The 19021-nt window shown below is 41.0% G+C and overlaps 1 protein-coding gene across 3 annotated transcripts in view; it reads left to right on the top strand.

Moving 5' to 3' along the window:
* The window catches only part of cacnb4 (calcium voltage-gated channel auxiliary subunit beta 4), a 207998-nt gene that overhangs the window by 148955 nt on the left and 40022 nt on the right, over window positions 1-19021 (top strand). For all 3 annotated transcript variants that reach the window (XM_033024808.1, XM_033024809.1, XM_033024811.1), the window contains 3 exons: window positions 7807-7887; window positions 16896-16954; window positions 17891-18000. In XM_033024808.1, the coding sequence (XP_032880699.1) occupies window positions 7807-7887; window positions 16896-16954; window positions 17891-18000 (250 nt within the window). The remainder of the gene's footprint in view (window positions 1-7806; window positions 7888-16895; window positions 16955-17890; window positions 18001-19021) is intronic.

Genomic DNA, 19021 nt, shown 5'->3' with positions numbered 1-19021 from the left:
CCTCCTGCATGTTTCAATGTTTCTATGTTTCTATGTAACCCAATCATCTCTGGGGTCATTGTCATAAACCTCCTGTGGATCCTCTCCAAAACAAGCACATCCTTTCTCAGATATGGGGCCCACAATATTCCAAATCGGCCTCATCAGTGCCTCATAAAGCCTCAGCATTATATCCTTGCTTTTATATTCTAGTCTCATCGAAATGGATGCTAGCATTGCATTTGCATTCCTTGTCGTGAAGTTAGCAGAATGAGTCATGAAAATCTCCTTTGTGGTCATGGTCAAGAGAACCGTTGTAGGCTTTTGATGATAAGGAAATAGCAATTTCCTAGAGCTGATAAATAGACTTGAAGTGAACATATGGATTTATGTACAAACATTTATACTAATCCTGCAATAGTTCTATTATTTCAATCTCACTTTCTCATTCTCCTGGCCCCCTTCTCCCTCCCACATCCTAAGCACTCGTGCCATTAACCTTCCATCTCACTTATCTTTAGGATGTGGAGGGTCCTACCGAACCTCGAGAGTGGGTTTCCCTCAAGAAGCAAATGTTACATGCATATGCAAATGAATTAATACTCTATTGTCATAGGTGACAAGTCACAGTGAAATTCATCAAACACATGTAAAAGCTTGGTTGGTCAATTGCAGATGAAAGTACTGTTCAAATCCCGACATTATCAAGGGGTAAACACCTATAGAACTTGATGGTTGTAAAAAATTGCAGCAGGATCTTGACTGGTTGGGCAGGTGGGCTGAGGTGTGGTTGATGGAATTTAATACAGAGAAATGTTAGGTGTTGCATTTTGGAGGAGCACAAACATAGACAGAACCTACTCAGTGAATGGTAGTGCTCAGGAGAGTGTTGTGGAGCAGAGGGATCTAGGAGTGCAGGTGCATAGTTTGTTGAAAGTGGCATCACAGGTAGATAGGGTGGTCAAAAAGGCTTTTTGCACATTGGCCTTCAGAGTAGTGAGTATAGAAATTGGGAGGTCATGTTGCAGTTGTGTAAGATGTTGGCGAGGCTGCATTTAGAGCATTGTGTTCTGTTTTGGGCACCATGTTATAGGAAAGATGTTGTCAAGCTGGAAAGGGTGCAAAGATTTATGAGGATGTTGCCAGGACTCGAGCTGTGGGGAGAGGTTGAGCAAGCTAGGATTCTATTTCCTGAAGCACTGGAGGATGAGGGGTGATCTTATCGTGGTGTATAAAATCATAAGATTAATATATTGGGTAGATGCACAGAGCCTCTTGCCCAGAGTAGGGAAATCGAGAATGAGAGGGAATAGGTTTAAGGTGAGGGGAGATAGATTGAATTAAAAATCTGAGGGGTAACTTTTATACGCAAAGGGTGGTAGGTATATGGAACGCCTGACAGAGGAGGTAGTTGAGGCAGTACTCTTGCAATGTTTAAGAAAGATTTAGACAGATACATGAATAGGACAGGTTTAGAGGGGTATGGGCTAAACACATGTAGGTGGGACTAGTGTAGATGGGACATCTTGGCTGGTGTGGGCAAGTTGGGCAGAAGGGCCTTATTCCACACTGAAAGACTATGACTATGAGAACTCTTCATAAGGAGAACACATTGGAGCTTGATCAACCAAATTTTGGTGCTTGTGTTGGTAAGAAGTTTTGTCAAAATTCTTGCTATGACTCTGAACAAAAGGAATGCAGGTTCATGCAAATTTTACTGCACTCATGTCCGTAACTCGTCTGGCAGGTTGAGCTCAGGCAGAAGTGAACCAGGATCTGTTTTCAGAATCAAAATGGATTTAATTGAAATTTGAGGCAAAATTCAAAGTGGTGCTATGACCTCATCTGGAGAGGAAGCAAGTAGGATGGTTAACCAGTTAGTCATGAAATTATGTCCAAGTTGGATCCAGTGCAGACATCAAGAAATTGAATACCAAATAGCAGCAAATCTGAAAAATAATCAGATCCTCGTTTTTGAAATAGAGCAAATAGTGCAAAAGTTGATTCAACACCAAACTTATAAGGAGATCAGGATGTTAATTCTTAGACTAGATTTATGGTTGTTTTATTAAACGTATATATTAATAATATAATGATATTAAATTAAAAACAACTGTATAGTGTAAACAAGAGCATAATGTTTTCTCAGAATCCAACCATGTGTTCATTTTGGACAGGAGAGTTATATGCCTGCTTTGCAGTAATATACAGTAACGTCAGCTAATATTAACAACTTCTGTCCAAAAGTGTAGCTAAATTAAGTTGCTGTGCACATAAACATTTACCTTTTAGGACAGTACTATGGGCTAAAGCCTTCATGGAGACACTCCAGTAACACATGCTATTGTAAAACATTTGAATAAAGAGAGCTGAATATGCATAATATTGTAATAAGTTATATATCCCTTGAATAAGGAGGCGTGAAAACAATTTAAATAAATGGACCTGAATATGTTCCACATTATCAATATAACAAACCCTTTTAAATATATGGAAATGAATATATGTTGCATCAGATTGTAAACCTTTAAAATAAAGAGAAAAATAATCAGTTGTAAACACAATGAAATGAAAAAGGTGAACATGTGCTGAAGAGTAATAAATTGTAAAACCCATGAAATAAATGTTTAAAAATAAAAGAGTTGCAACATCGCAGATTGTAAAGCTATTAAAATGAAAATGTAAATGTGGTGCACAGATTATAATCCCATGAAAATAAAGAATGTATTGTATTGTTTGAGGATTTTAATCATTGAATAAAAGAGGTGTACAGTCTCAGTGCATGAGCTCATCAAAATGGGTTTCAGTTTCTTTTGATATTTTGCTGTTACCCATTTTTAGAAAGCCTACTAGCAATACCAGGGTCAAATGATGGAACTACAGATTAAAGGATTGAGATAAACCTTTGCCTATTTAGTTTAATTTAGTTTAGTTTAGAGATACTTCGGCCCACCGAGTCTGCACCGACCAGCGATCTCCGCACATTAACACAAGCCTACACACACTGGGGGCAATATACACTTGTACCAAGTATACAAACCCAAGCCAGTTAACCTACAAACCTGTACATCTTTGGCATGTGGGAGGAACCCCACTCCCCCCTCATCGGGTACTAACTGGGGAATATTACTCCAACTGCGGGTCATCATGATATCAGGGTTGGGGGGGTGGGGGGGGTGTGCATGCTCCTGCCCAATAATCACAGGAGGTTACTCCTGGAGAATGCACTGTTGGCGACAGAGTGCTGCAAGGAGAAGCGGGAATACTAATGTTCAGAGTGTGGGTTTGAATTGGCCTTGTTGCCAAGGATGTTAGAAGACCAGAAATGCCAATCCTAAACTACCTTTGGGGGACTGGAGGGAGAGATTCAGATTAGATTAGATTTAGATTTAAATTCGGATTTAGATTTGGATTAGGATTTGGATTATACACCAGGGTGTAATGAAATTCCTTGTTCGCATGAAGAATGTAAAGTAACCAGTGAATGCTAATTATAGATACAATAACCGCAACAACGAATGCAAAAACAAGAAAATAGATTGTAGATTTTAGCGCAATCTGAAGTAGTGCAAAAATATACCTAAGTGCAATAATGGAATGAATGAATGAGCTGGAGTTAAGAATAAATATACATAGCAACACTTCGATGACGCGTGTGTGAAAGAGGTGATTGATTCAGGAGTGATAGATATGGGGAAGAAGCTATTCCCTAAGTCTGGTCATTGTCCTAGAAGGTAGAAGAGAGAAAAGGTAAGGACAGCAATTAACAGGTATCCAAGGTTTCAAGGTTTCAAGGTCAGTTTATTCTCACATGTACCAAGTATCATACAGTGAATTTCGAATTACCTTGATGATACTTGCAGCCTTTCTGATATACAATGAAGATGGACTGAATGGAAGGAAGTAACAAGCCTATGATGGCAAAAACATCAAAAACAGTACGGTTGCCGTACCTTGCAGAGATACATCCCTGTCAAAAACCTGCTGAAATTCACAGATTATCTTGCAAAAGTTCTTTGAGAAATTTGTGGCCAAAACTGAACACAATACTCCTAATGGGATCTCACCAATGATTTGTACAACTGTAACATAAGATCCCAATTTCTATACTCAATACCCCAACTAATCAAGGCCATTGTGCCAAAAGCCTTCTCGGTCACTCTGTCGACCTGTGACACCACCTTCATGCAACCATCTACCTGCACGTTTTTACACAAAGGGTGGTAGGTATATGGAGCGAGCCGCAGGCACTATCATAATGTTTAAGAAACATTTGAACTGGGACATGGATAGGATAGGTTCAGAGAGGATATGGACCAAGCGCAGGCAGACAAAACTAATGTAGATGGGGCATGTTGGTCAATGTGGGCAAGTTGGGCCAAAGGGCCTGTTTCCACGCTGTATGACTCAATGACAGGAATGTTCAAGATATCAGAACTGAAAAACTATAGCTATCTTGAAGCAAAATAGGACAAGGGGAGATTTTAGAGATACAAATGGGTCAAGTCATGGGGGTGTTTGAAGACAAGAAAGAGTGCTTTAAAATCAAGTCATTGCTGAATTGGGAGCTAATGGTGGTTAACACTCAGAGATGACGGCTCTCAGGAGAAGTCAGGATAAGGACAGCAAGCCCAAAATGACAGGCAGTGTGGTGAGGAGAAACAGCCAGGAATATATTGCAAGTCTAGAGATTACAAAGACATGATTGTTTTGAGGCAGAGACAGAGTTGGGTGATGAAAGTTGAAACAGCTAATCTTAACCATGGTGCGGAATGTAAAAATAACTTACAATTTACAATTTGGGTGGCAACATCCTATGGTTCTTTTGTGTTATTTTGGCTGCACAGTGCATGATCAAACTGACAATGCCACCTAAGGTGCGTGCTGCAGTCAGCCACAGACATCTTTCACAAAATGTGGCCTGAATAATTATTAGGCTTCAACTCATATAAGCAGTTTAGTGAGTCTCGATTCAGGCCGTCACTCTGTAGGATGCCCTAACCAATATGATAAATTATCACACTTCCTACATGGGTTAAACGTATGCATATTGAGTGCCAAACTGTGTCACATTCAGGTGGAAATAATACTCTGCACTCAAAGTTGCAGTAATTTATTTTGCAATTAAACTGGAGGCGATAACTTGAAGCAGCATCTAATAATCTAAAGCAGTGACTGTCAGTTTTTTTTTCAGGTGATTCACTGTAACCAAATGATTCAGGAGTCAAGAGTCAAGTCAAGAGTGTTTAATTGTCATATGTACCGACAACGGAACAATGATATTCTCACTTGCAGCAGCTTAACAGGCCCACAAATGTAATACACACAGATAAATATAATGATCAAAACAATCAATAAATTAATAACTGATATTAGTGCAAAAAAATAAAATCTGTGGTGCAAACTGGGACAGAGTCTATAGAAGTTCATAGCTGCTGAGATTAGTGTTGTGCAGTGTTCAAGAGCCTGATGGTTGCCGAGAAGAAGCGATTTTTGAACCTGATGGTTACGGTTTTCAGGCTCCCGTACATTTTTCCGGATGTAGCCGTGAAATGAGAGCTGGCCAGGGTGGCGTGGGTCTTTGATGATATTAGCTGTCATTTTGAGGCAGAGCATCCTATATATCCATTCATTGGTGAGGAGGCCAGTACCTTTGATGGGCTGGGCAGTATCTAGAGACATAGAAAATAGGTGCAGGAGGAGGCCATTCGGCCCTTCGAGCCAGCACCGCCATTCATTGTGATCATGGCTGATCGTCCCCAATCAATAACCCGTGCCTGCCTTCTCCCCATATCCCTTGACTCCACTAGCCCCTAGAGCTCTATGTAACTCTCACTTAAATCCATCCAGTGACTTGGCCTCCACTGCCCTCTGTGGCAGGGAATTCCATAAATTCACAACTCTCTGGGTGAAAAAGTTTTTTCTCACCTCAGTCTTAAATGACCTCCCCTTTATTCTAAGACTGTGGCCCCTGATTCTGGACTCGCCCAACATTGGGAACATGTTTCCTGCATCTAGCTTGTCCAGTCCTTTTATAATTTCCCCTCATCCTTCTAAACTCCAGTGAATACAAGCCTAGTCTTTTCAATCTTTCCTCATATGGCAGTCCCGCCATCCCAGGGATCAATCTCGTGAACCTACGCTGCACTGCCTCAATCACAAGGATGTCCTTCCTCAAATTGGGAGACCAAAACTGTACACAATACTCCAGATGTGATCTCACCAGAGCCCTATACAACTGCAGAAGAACCTCTTTACTCCCATACTGAAATCCTCTTGTTATGAAGGCCAACATTTAGTGACCGGTGTACAAGGACGCCTAGGTCTCGCTGCACCTCCTCCTTACCCAACCTAACCCCATTGAGATAATAATCTGCTCCCTTGTTTTTGCTGCCAAAGTGGATAACGTCACATTTATCTATATTATACTGCATCTGCCACGAATCTGCCCACTCACTCAACCTGTCCAGGTCACCCTGCAACCTCCTAACATCCTCTTCACAGCTCACACTGCCACCCAGCTTTGTGTCATCCGCAAACCTGCTAGTGTTGCTCCTAATTCCCTCATCCAAATCATTAATATATATAGTAAACAGTTGCAGCCCCAACACCGAGCCTTGCAGCACTCTACTCGCCACTGCCTGCCATTCTGAAAAGGACCCGTTCACTCCTACTCTTTGCTTTTGGTCTGCCAACCAATTTTCTATCCATGTCAACACCCTACCCCCAATACCATGTGCTCTAATTTTAGTCACCAGTCTTCCATGTGGGACCTTATCAAAGGCTTTCTGAAAGTCTAGATACACTACATCCACTGGCACCCCTTCAGCCATTTTACTTGTCACATCCTCAAAAAATTCCAGAAGATTAGTCAAGCATGATTTCCCTTTCATAAATCCATGTTGACTTGGACTAATCCTTTTACTGCTATCCAAATGCCCCATTATTACCTCTTTAATAATTGACTCCAGCATCTTCTCCACCACCGAAGTCAGGCTAACTGGTCTATAATTCCCCGTTTGCTCTCTCGCTGCTTTCTTGAAAAGTGGGATAACATTAGCTATCCTCCAATCCACAGGAACTGATCCTGAATCTATTGAACATTGGAAAATGATCACCAATGCGTCCACTAATTCAAGAGACACCTTCCTGAGGACCCTGGGATGCAGACCATCCGGCCCAGGGGATTTATCATCCTTCAGTCCCATTAGCCTACCCAATACTATTTCTCGCCTAATTAAAATTTCTTTCAGTTCCTCTACTCCCTTAGATCCTCTGTCCTCCAGTACATCTGGGAGATTGTTTGTGGCCTACTACTTTTGGTAATCTCCTTCACCCAAGTGACCCTATGATAATGTTCTCCAGTCTACCGACTGTGGTAATCTAAAGATGCAGAACAAGTGTCCTACCAAAACCTACCCAAGAGGCATGGCCCCCACTGTAAAAACCACCGGTGTAAACGAGGATTTCTGTAGTAATCACCATTTCAAAATAAGATTCTTCATGAACCTCAAGGAACACTCTAGTAATTGGTTTGAAGAAATCTGGTGTGACCATTCACCCTACATGGTTTTCTCCATTGAATGCATTCTATTAGAAGTGTCTGATGGATTTCAGGCTACAGGTGTGCAACATTCCATAGTGGAACTATGTTGGAAAAAATAGGCTTCTTAACTACTATTATTCGTATGGTGAGGGGAACACAGAAATAAACAGGGCAGGAACTTTACTCTGCAGTGATATTGCCAGTAAAATTATATTAAAAGCTTGCCTTCAATAAGATTTAATGAGTATTCTCATGCACATTGTTGTTTCTGATTAACGCAGACTGAACACATTCCACCATATGATGTGGTGCCATCTATGAGGCCAGTTGTGTTGGTGGGCCCATCATTGAAAGGTTATGAGGTAAGGAATAATGTTGCATTACAATTTTTGGAAATTCTGTTCAATGTAAATTACGTGCAGCTAGTAATTTTTGCAACAGCATTTGTCAGGTCCTCGCCTGCCTGTCAGCATTGTAAATTACTACTTGATCTTGTGGCATTCTTGTCATACTTGGAAAAATGGCAGCAAAATTGATGGCCTATTTGAACTGAGCCATTTAGATCCATTCATAAATCGCTCTCAGCTTAGGTTGAACTTGAGTACATAGGAATCACATCAACTCAATTTTCTCTATCTGAGAACATCCAATTGGATCTATTCATAATGATATACTTGGTGTACCACTAAGATAGGTACATTGGTACAGTGCCTAATGTACTAGAGTAGTAATTCAAGATCTTGGACTAATAAGCTTGAGACACTTGGCAATGGCGAAAATCTAAAAACGGTTAATTAAATAAAATGGGAATAAAAAGCTACTATCAGAAGCGTGACATGTGAAATTATTACTATTAACACCAATTGATAATAGTTGAAATACCAAGTCACGCAGCATCTGCAGTGAGAGAAACAGAGTTCCATGATTTTCCATCCGAGATCATCTGAAATTACCAGACCTCTGCGAAAAACCTAGCTGGTTCACTGATGTTTGTTAGAGAAAGAGTTTTGTTGATGTTAACCTGTGTCTTATTAACTTGTTAACTGGTCACTGACATTGAGAGGATGGAGACTAACACAGAGATAAATAAGGTGGTCCATTTTGTCTGGGGAAGATGAATCAGTGTATTTCTATGCAATAAGAAGTTATGGCTGAGCAGGCTGGTCTTGAAAGATCCATTAGCTGAAGCTCTGAGACAGTCTGTGACTCCAGGGATGCACTTGGACCCAGCTACTGGGAACGATTTATAATTTGACTATTGTTCAAATGGATGCAAGTGCTTTCAAGTGACCTGAGTTTGAATTACATGCTGCAGAAATATTAACTTCCTCCAGGGAGTTACTGGCTGAAGCTTGCTTTAGAAAGCCAAGATAAAATTTCACATAGAGAGATAAATTATAGATTTTCATTTGAATTGACATTCAATGGGTTTTTGGATCTGGCTCAATAATGTTACTTGCATGGTTTTTGTCTGATTATTTCTGGTTACTGATTGTGTCCTTTAAATTGGCTGTAATAAGGGAGATATGGGAAGCAATTACTTCTGAGACTTTTATGTTGACAACTGAGTTTGAGGATTAATATTGTGCGTCTTACCAATGATTCTTTGTAAAAAAAAAGTATCATTTAGTCTGGTCGCCTTCGTAAATATTTAATTTCAGTTCCGTGCATGAGGCAAGAGAGGCTTTTTTTTTTAATGTATTGTCGTCTGTGACCTTAGATGATTCTAAAGTGCTTATTAATACAATACAATACCATTTATTTGTCATTCGAACCTCACATGAAGTTCAAACAAAATTTGGTTTCTGCAGTCATACAAGAAAAGAACCAAGACACACACCAACACAATTTACACAAACATCCATCACAGTGAATCCTCACTGTGATGGAAGGCAAAGTCTTGTCTCTCCCCTGCTCTCCATTCTTCTCCCGATGTCAAAGTCAAAGTCAAAGCCCCCGGCGGGTGCTAGCGAGTCCCACGGCTGTTTAAGCCGCGCCGGGCGATGTAAGGCCCCGCTCCAGGTCACTTTCAAACCCGCAATTCGGGCGGGAGAAGTTACCGTTGCTGGTGCTCCGTAAAGCGGTCTCCCACCGTGGACCCGCGAGCTCCCGGTGTCACCATCCACCGGAGTCGGGTCGCAGTGTTATGATATGGGAAACACAGCAGCCATTTTGCCACAATGAAGTCCCACAAATGGCATTGTGAAAATGATAATGTCCAAAAAAATTAATTTAGTTGATTGAAGGTTAATTGATCAACTGGATCTCTGTAATGTAAGGGTTATATAGACTGTGAGCTGAAATGGAATTGTCAGCTATATTAGCAGCACTGTTTAGGAAAACAAGTAGATGTTTTCAAAGAATGTTTTCAAAGGCTAATTCAAAGGGACCAGTAGATCATGAGGATACCTGCGAGGTTACTGAGATAAACTTTTTGCTTTCCCAGAGACATCCGAGACTAGTTGTGTGTCTGAAAGGACACATAACTCATGGCAATATGGTACCAAGGAGGATAGCTAGCTTGACACATAATCACCTGTTGTTCTTAGTGATAACATTATTATAGAAATACATGCTTCTTCCATAAGAGCATGAGCTTCATCTTTGTGGGGAGAAAAGAGCGTCACCAAGGAGAGGGAGAGAGAAATAGATTGGACCGTGGTGTGTACCAGTGCCAGCCAGGAGACTCGAATACGCAGAGGGGCGTGAGAGTTATTTTGTATTGTTTTGTTATTGACGGTTGATAGTGTTTCTGTTTTACTTGTGTTTGCTTTAATAAATAGTTATTTGTGCTCTTCACCATGTGCTCCCTCCAGTCATTCATTAGAATCATTGAATCCTGCATATATTTCATTACAATCTCCTCTGCTCTTCTCAGTAGAGTCTTAAATACACATGGCACAGGGTTCTGATAAAGTAGGTAGGACGATGATTTAATGCTTCATTTGAACTACAGCACCTCTGCTACTGCAGTTCTCCTCCGCCTGTACAAGATAGTCTCTCAGACTATTGTCCCCAATCATGTACTGAAATCTGAAGAATAGAGATGACTGCACAAACCGCTAAATTAGAAGCAAATATGTAACCAGTGGCTGACTACTGACACCTGCCAAGGTTAACTCAATTGAGTCAAGTAACTTATTCAGTCATGATACTATGCAGGACGATTTATGCTTTAGTTGAAGTTTCTTTTAAACTTTATTGGTGTAAGTATCCTGGAAAAGAAATGAAAATGCTGCATTGCAAATACAAGGTGATGTGTAAGTGGACATTCTAGCGTTGCTTTGTCAATAGGCTTGTAACAGCAAACAGAAACTATTCAGTAGGTCAGGCAGCATCTGTGAGAGAGAAACAAGTGGCAGGATCCATTGGAGCAAGGATGTACGGAGGGATATTTTGGTGCAAGTCCATAGCAAGTCCTCGAAAGAGGCAGTACTAGTGGATAGAATAGTAAAGACCCCACATCAATCACACCATTGATTAGGAAAGTTGGTAAGTCATGTTGCAGCTGCATAATATTCTGATTAGGCCACGTTTGGAGTATTGTCTTCAGTTGTGGTCACCCCATTACAAGAATGGTGTGGCGGTTTTGGCGAGGGTGCAGAAGACGATCCCCAGGGTGTTGATTGTATTGGAGCATATTAGCTATAAGGAGAGGTTGGAAAAACATTGATTGTTTTCACTAGACCATCATCGTCTAGGTGCAAGTGTGGAGAGGGACTGACAATGGCCCACCTACTGACCTACGGTGGAGAGGCATGCACTGTGGACGATCTCCGCAGAGGCACAGATGTGGCACTGGCTGTGGCAAAGCGATGGCAGAACGTCATCTGACACATGAGCGAACTAGACCGTCAGATGCTGAGAGGCAACCTGCTGGAAGTACATAAAATGATGAGAGGCATAGATAGAACTGATGGTCAGAGTCTTTTTTATCAAATGGAAATATCAAATACCAGAGAGCATAGGAATAAGGTAAGAGGGCCAACATTTACTGGAGATTTACAAGGCAGGTTTTGTTTTACAGAGGCTGATACATGTATGAAACACGTTGACAAGGAAGGTGGTAGAAACAAATCAGATAACAATGCTTGCGAAGCATTTCGACACATGATTAAGTAGGAAATAGAGGGAGACACAAGAAATCGCATATACTGGTTTACAAAAAAGAACAAAGTACTGGGGTAATTCAGCAGGTCAGGCAGCATCTCTAGAGAACATGGAGTAGTGATGTTTCTGGGACCATTCTTCAGAGATATGGACCTTGTGCAGACAGATGTAGTCAATTTAAATTGGCACCAGGGTCATCACAGATATCATGGGTTGAAGGGCCTTTTCTTGTGCTGTATTGATCTATGTTCTGTGACTCATCCCTGACCTAGATCCCTATTATCCCTAATAGTTTTGATAAGACAGATCGATCATCCTCTAATTTAAAGTTAATAATTGGCCGAACATTATTTGCGGAAACAGTTTCAAATTTGTGATAATTATGATAAATTGTCTCTAAACAACTCTCCTAAAACAATTGCTCCAATGTTTAAAAGCAGTCTTGGAATCCACAACTGCTGTAAATAGATTTTTCGTCACTGTCACTCTGTCTCTCTTTATCTCTCTCTTTCTCTGTCTCTATCTTTCTATCTCTCTAATATACCGTGGACATGCTATCTCCTAATTTATGTTTGGGGTGGAGCAGCATAAATATATATTCTCTTTAGTTCCCTTGTCAGTGAGAGCCAGTCATGACAAGTAATATGGAAAGTCATACTTCTCAGCTAAACACGTCCAATGCAATCATCCTCACCATGCTCCAAAACTTCCAAAATATTACGACAGAAGGAGACCATTTGGCCCATTGAGACAATGTTGGCTCTCAACATTAATCCTATCAATTCAATATTCACCTTACCTTATTTGCCACATGCCCGTCAACTCCCCTTCTATTCTTTTGCCACTTACCCACACTAAGGTATAATTTACAATCTCCAAATAACTTAGTGGTTTAACTTTTAAATATGGGAGGAAACCAGTGGAATCGCAGGGAGAACACATAAACTCCTTGCACAGACCCTATCTGAGGTCAGCAATTAATCCATATTCCTGGAGCAATTAGCAGCACTAACTACTGTGCCATAGTTCCATCCCTATAGAGTAAAGTTTCAGTGGTTTAGATCAGGTTGTGAAGCTAATGAGAACAAATGCTCTGTTAGTGACACTGATATCACTGGGAGTGATATCACTGGGAGAGTCTAGGACTAGAGGTCATAGACTCCGAATTAAAGGACATTCTTATAGGAAGGAGATGAGGAGGAGTTTCTTTAGACCTGAATCTGTGGAATTCTTTGCCACAGAAGGCTGTGGAGGCAAAGTCACTGGGTGTATTTAAGCAGAGAGAGGTAGATTCTTGATTAGTACCGGTGTCAGAGGTAATGGGAGGCAGGCATGAGAATGGGGTTAGGAGGGAGAGATAGATCAGCCATGATTGAATGGCGGAGTAGACTTCATTGGTTGAATGGCCTAATTCTACTCCTATCTCTTATGACCTTATGATCTCATGGTATACATGCCTGGGCTATTATTTGCAGAAATGTAAAATATCTGGAATGAGCTAAAGCCCACTTTTCATAGATTTATCTGGAAGAGTGCCACTGTGGGCTACTTTAGGATAACAAACGGATTCACATTTCGCTGGTAATTGCAAGTGACGGTTTGAACAGAACTAATTTGTAAATGTGCCTTCGGGTCATTCTGACCCTTTAATGCTTAACTGTGTTATTGACATTTAACACAAATTACAGCGGCCTGACCCTCTTTATTTGTTTCGGCTCATTTCACATAGAATCTAACATGGTTTTTCAACATTTAATGGCACAAAAGCAGTCAATTTTAAATTTCATTCTGAGATTGCATGCCAGAGGTGTAACATCTAGCTTTGCCTGGCAATAGATGTTTTCCCTGGCAACAGAATAAAAATCAGAACAAGAATATGCCACGTGGATTCTTGAGCCTTTTCATAAGATCATTGCTGACCTTCTTCCTCAACTCGACTCCTCTGCCCTCTCTCCGTATTCCTTGCTTTTTCTCCAAGTCTACCCGAGATAATTAATTACCTTTGGGAACTGATACAGATGGAGAAACAAGGAACTGCAGATGCTGGAATCGTGGGCAAGACACACAGTGCTAAAATAACTCAACGGGTCAGGCTACATCTGTGGAGGGAATAGATAGTGTAAAGAAGGGTCCCAACCTGAAACATCGCCTGTCCATTCCCTCCTCAGATGCCACCTGACCTCCTGAGTTCCAACAACAGTTCGAGTTTTACAGGGGAGCAGATGATGCCTGGGACAGAACAGCCATGATCTTATGCCAGCCTACTCCTTCTATCTTTTAATGTTTTTATATTCTTCATAATTATCTGAAAAGGTCTCCACCCGTGTGGCCTTAATCATCTGCCTGATGATTTCTTTGATCAACTGAATCCTTTCTTTTTTCAGAATGGATAAATAATTTGCTGAAAACTAAAATATACTAGATTTACAATTAACCAGGTCCTTTTATATACAAGGAGTTTTCCATTTATCGATTAATTGGATGCAATGAAACTTTTGTATTAGATTGAAGTTGGACTAATTGAAGGCTAAAAGCATTTAGCAGAATGATTTGTCCTATTGCTCCAGAGCTAGTGCCCATGAGAAAAAATGGAAAACATAGTGAGTGGTGAGGTAAGAACTGAGATGGATTAAATATACGATAGTCATGAATAAATCAGTAAAAAATTAGTAGGATACTGAACTATCCAAAGAATGGTTGGAATATGGAAGCAACTTCAACAGAGAGTGATGAATGAGAATTATACACAAGAGACCACAGTGAGGCAGCTGGTATCAATTCTAATCTCCGGTGCTGTTTGTATGGAGTTTGCATATTCTCCTCATGACCACTCTCAGTGCTCCGGTTTTCTTCCACATCTTGAAGATGTGTGTGAGCCTTTGCAGATTCGCCCTGGTGAATGGGAATGTTGCCTTTCTTCAAGGAAGCTGTGAGTGCATCCTTGAATCTTTTCCTCTGCTTGGTATTCTCTTTCCATGACAGAGCGGAAACCGGAGTATCGAGGGAAAGCCATGCATTCATAAGGAGAATGTGCAAACTCCACAAAAACAGCACCGGAGATTAGAATTGAACCTAGGTCACTGAGGCAGCATGCCAGCTGCGTCACTGTGGTCTCATGTGTATAATTCTCATTCATCACTCTCTATTGAAGTAGCTTACATTTTCCAATCATTCTTTGGATAGTTCAGTATCCTAATACATTTTTACTGATTTATTCATGACTATCATATATTTAATCTCACTCAGTTCTAGGAGCCATTACTTCACCACTCATTACGTTTTCTATTTCTCTCATGGATCATAGCTCTAAGGCAATAGGGCAGATTATTCTGCTAGATGCTTTTAGCCTTCAATTAGTCCAACCACTCTTGTACAAAGAGTTTATGCTTGAAGTCTGCTACTAAGCATCCAGATGAAGTGACCTGCCCAACGTAGTTGGCTGAGTGTAATCCAGGCTTCAATGGTGTGGGTGTAGGCCAAGGAGAAGATACGGACATTGGCTTGCTTATCCATTCAGTGAATTTGAGTGATTTTGTTGCTAGAGCATTAATGATATCTTCCCAATGAGGGTTTTGAGATTCCTGCTTCAGGTACTCCAGGCCTCAGAAGCATATCAGAGAGCAGGGATCATTGTTGTCCAATAAACCAGGAGGTTATTCCACGCCTGAAGTTTTGATGACAATGTAGAAACAAGAAACTTCAGATGCTGGTTTGTTTATACAAAAGGACAAAAAGTACTAGAGTAACTCAATGGGTCAGGCTGCATCTCTGAAGTAACATGGATGGGTGACATTTTGACTTAATGGTAGGGAAGCTACTGGAGAGAATTCTTAGGGAGTTGGTGGAGTTGTGTGCAGTGAAGAAGGCTATCAAAGGATGGAGATGGACATAGATCAGTCACAGATATGGACAGAGAACTAGCAGATGGAATTTAATTCAGAGAAGTTTAAAGTGTTGCACGTTGGGACGTCAAAAGTATATAGTTAATAGAGGACACTTAAACAGCATTGATGTGCAGAGGGATCTTAGGGCTCAAGCCCAAAGCTCCCTTAAAGTGGCAACGCAAGTAGATAGAGTTGTAAAGGAGGTATATCGTATGCTTGCCTACATCAATCGGGATATTGAGTGTAAGTGTCAGGCAGTCATATTGCAGTGTTATAACCTTTGCTTAGTCCACTTTTGGAGTATTTTGTATAGTTCTGATCACCTCATTGTAGAAAGGATGTGTAGGCTTTGGACAGGGTGCAGAAAGGTTTTACCAGGATACTGCCATGGATTTGAGAATATTAAATATAAGTGGAGGTTGGATAAACTTGGACAGTTTTCTCTGGGGAATCGGAAGCTGAAAGGATATCTGGTGGAATTTTATAAAATTATTAAAGACATAGATAAGGTAGACATAATCTTTTTCCCAGGGTGGAATTGCCAAATGCCAGAGAGTATAGTTTTACGAAGAAGAAAGTTTAAAAGAGATGTGCTGGGTAAGTGCATTACACAGAGAGTGGCAGGTGTCTGGAATGTGCTATGAATGGAGGTGGTGAAAGCAGATACAAAAGTGGCTTTTAGATAGGTACATGAATATGCAGTGTAAGGAAGAATATAAATCATATGCATGCAGAAGTTTAATTTGGCATTGTGTTCATCACTGACACCATGGGCTGAAGAGCCTATTCCTGTGCTGTTCTGCTCTATGTTCTAATTTGTGAAGGTATCTTGGTGACATCTCCCATTCCTGCGACTTTACTGTGGGAGGAGAAGGCGGAGGAGGAAAAATTCCAGACAGTTTGAGCGCCATCCAAATTTCCTTCCTCATGAAATTCACTCTCCTGACTTGGAATAATATTTATTGTTGTTCCTCCAGCTTTAATAGACATAAATATGGGAATTCCCTTTCGAATAACAAATGGAAGTACCTTCTAAAGGATTGAATTGCTTCAGGAAGGCACCCTCATGGAATTGAATACTTTATTGTTACATGTGACTAGGCACAGTGAAATTCTTTGCTTGCATACACAAGGTACACAAATAGTTAAAAAGTCCACCTTCTCGCTGCCATTTACAGATGGGCAATAAATCTAGCCTTGCCAACGTTATGCTTACCCAATTTAGCTTCCTTGTTGGTAGGAGTTTGCCTTGTTACCATAATGTCAGCTGTGCTTTAAGGCAGTTGGAAACAGAACTGTGGAAATATTACATTATTTTAACTATGGATTTCTCATTATTCTGCATACATTCCTTGCCATCTTTTCTTCTTGCGCAGGTGACAGACATGATGCAAAAAGCACTCTTTGATTTCCTAAAGCATCGGTTTGATGGGAGGTAAGTGGAATCCCACCTCACATTTATTTTCCAGACCTTGCGATTTGACCCTTGTCATTGTGAAAAACAAAATGCAGATTTTAAACTTGCACAGTGTCTATGCGAAAATATCAAGACATTTTTTCTTTAAAAACATGCATTTTCTGGAGGAGAGTGTTTTATGCAACTTTACCATTTTACTAAAGCACATTATTCTGCAAAGAAAAAGTTAGATTGTGGAGAGAAAAGACTGCATTCTGAAATAAAAGTACAGGTCCACCACCGATTTTCCGGCAACTTAAAGGCCTCTTTTAATCGGGACAAAATTACGAGTGCACTTGAAGTCCCCCCTGGAAGTTACCCCGAAAATGGCCGGGTAAGGTGGCCGATCTTGTCCTCATTGGGACTTCTGTGCCGATCAGTGGGTCGAATTTGCCCCCTGCGGCCGGGGCTCTGGAATTCTGGCCCAGGCAAAGCTGGCAGATCCATTCCAATAGCCAACTTCTGTTGGCGATCGGCGGGTCGAATTTGCCCCTTCCGTCTGGGGCTCTTGATCTCCGGCCCGGCCGAAGCCGGCAGATCTGTTCCTAAAGCCGACTTCCGAGGCCGACTTTGCACGTCGGTATCTCGACTCCTCGGCAGCCTAGGCAGACTGTTCTACCGTTCTACCATTGGACTCCTCTCAGAGACCGTGACCTCTGATAGTCCAGCAAAACAAATTGGCTCTGGAGGTAGGGCGCTGGCAAATCAGTGATGGACCTGTACATCACTGATCTGCAGGCATCTGGACGAGAATAGGAATTTAATTTAGATAGAGGGCTTAACTATCAGACCATTCTAACATGATGCTTATTATACCAGAGGACTGATCAATAAATTAAATGCCTGTGGCAACTAATAACCATGGTTAGTGAAACTGCTTGACTGAACAGATATTGCTTGCTTTCTTTGTTATAGGATATCAATTACACGGGTGACAGCTGATATATCCCTAGCCAAGCGATCAGTTCTAAATAATCCAAGCAAGAGGACTATAATGGAGCGGTCCAATACACGATCCAGTATAGGTATGACTTGAATTGATTTGTTTTGTGTTGGTAACTTAACATGCAACATATTTTCTTCTATATCTTATAGAGGGGTACAAAATCATGAGAGGAATAGATCAGGTAGATGCACAGACTCTCTTGCCCAGAGTAGGGGAATCGAGGACCAGAGGACATAGGTTTAAGGAGAAGGGGAAAAGATTTAATAGGAATCTGAGGGGTAACTTTTTCACACAAAGGGTGGTGGGTGTATGGAACAAGCTGCCAGAGGAGGTAGTTGAGGCTGGGACTATCCCAACGTTTAAGAAACAGTTCCATGTACATGGATAGGACAGGTTTGGAGGGATAGGGACCAAGCACAGACAGGTGGGACTAGTGTAGCTGGGACATGTTGGGCAAGTTGGGCAAAGGGCATGTTTCCACACTGTATGACTCTATGACTCTATTTCAATTTCGATTTTTATATCTCATAAATGCCTTGGATAGATGTTTCAGAGAACATTATAAAATGAGGCAGATATTTACCCCAATGCAATTGTTTAACTTAATTCTATGTTCGTGGAATTCCCTGCCACAGAGGGCAGTGGAGGCCAAGTCACTGGATGGATTTAAGAGAGAGTTAGATAGAGCTCTTGGGGCTAATGGAATCAAGGGATATGGGGAGAAGGCAGGCACGGGTTATTGATTGAGGACGATCAGCCATGATCACAATGAATGGCGGTGCTGGCTCGATGGGCAGAATGGCCTCCTTCTGCACCTATTTTCTATGTTTCTATGTTTCAAATAAATATTCCAGCGCATGTGTTGAGTTTTTTTTAAAGATTAAACAATGCAAAAACCAATAGAATTGTCCACAAATGCGCGAATTCTGAAATTAAAGCAGTTATTTCAAAGAGAATTGTGAACAGTTAGGATATGACTCAGTTCTCAGTTTTGATTCCAACTGGAATATTGAACTGGAAGATAGACACAAAATGCTGTAGTAACTCAGGCAACATCTCTGGAGTGAAGGAATGGGTGACATTTTCGACAGAAGGAACAT

Source organism: Amblyraja radiata, chromosome 7 (genome assembly GCF_010909765.2).
Source record: "Amblyraja radiata isolate CabotCenter1 chromosome 7, sAmbRad1.1.pri, whole genome shotgun sequence".
In the NCBI taxonomy this organism is placed as follows: domain Eukaryota; kingdom Metazoa; phylum Chordata; class Chondrichthyes; order Rajiformes; family Rajidae; genus Amblyraja; species Amblyraja radiata.
Note: the sequence above shows the minus strand (reverse complement) of the source record. Positions and strands in the feature narration are given on the sequence as shown.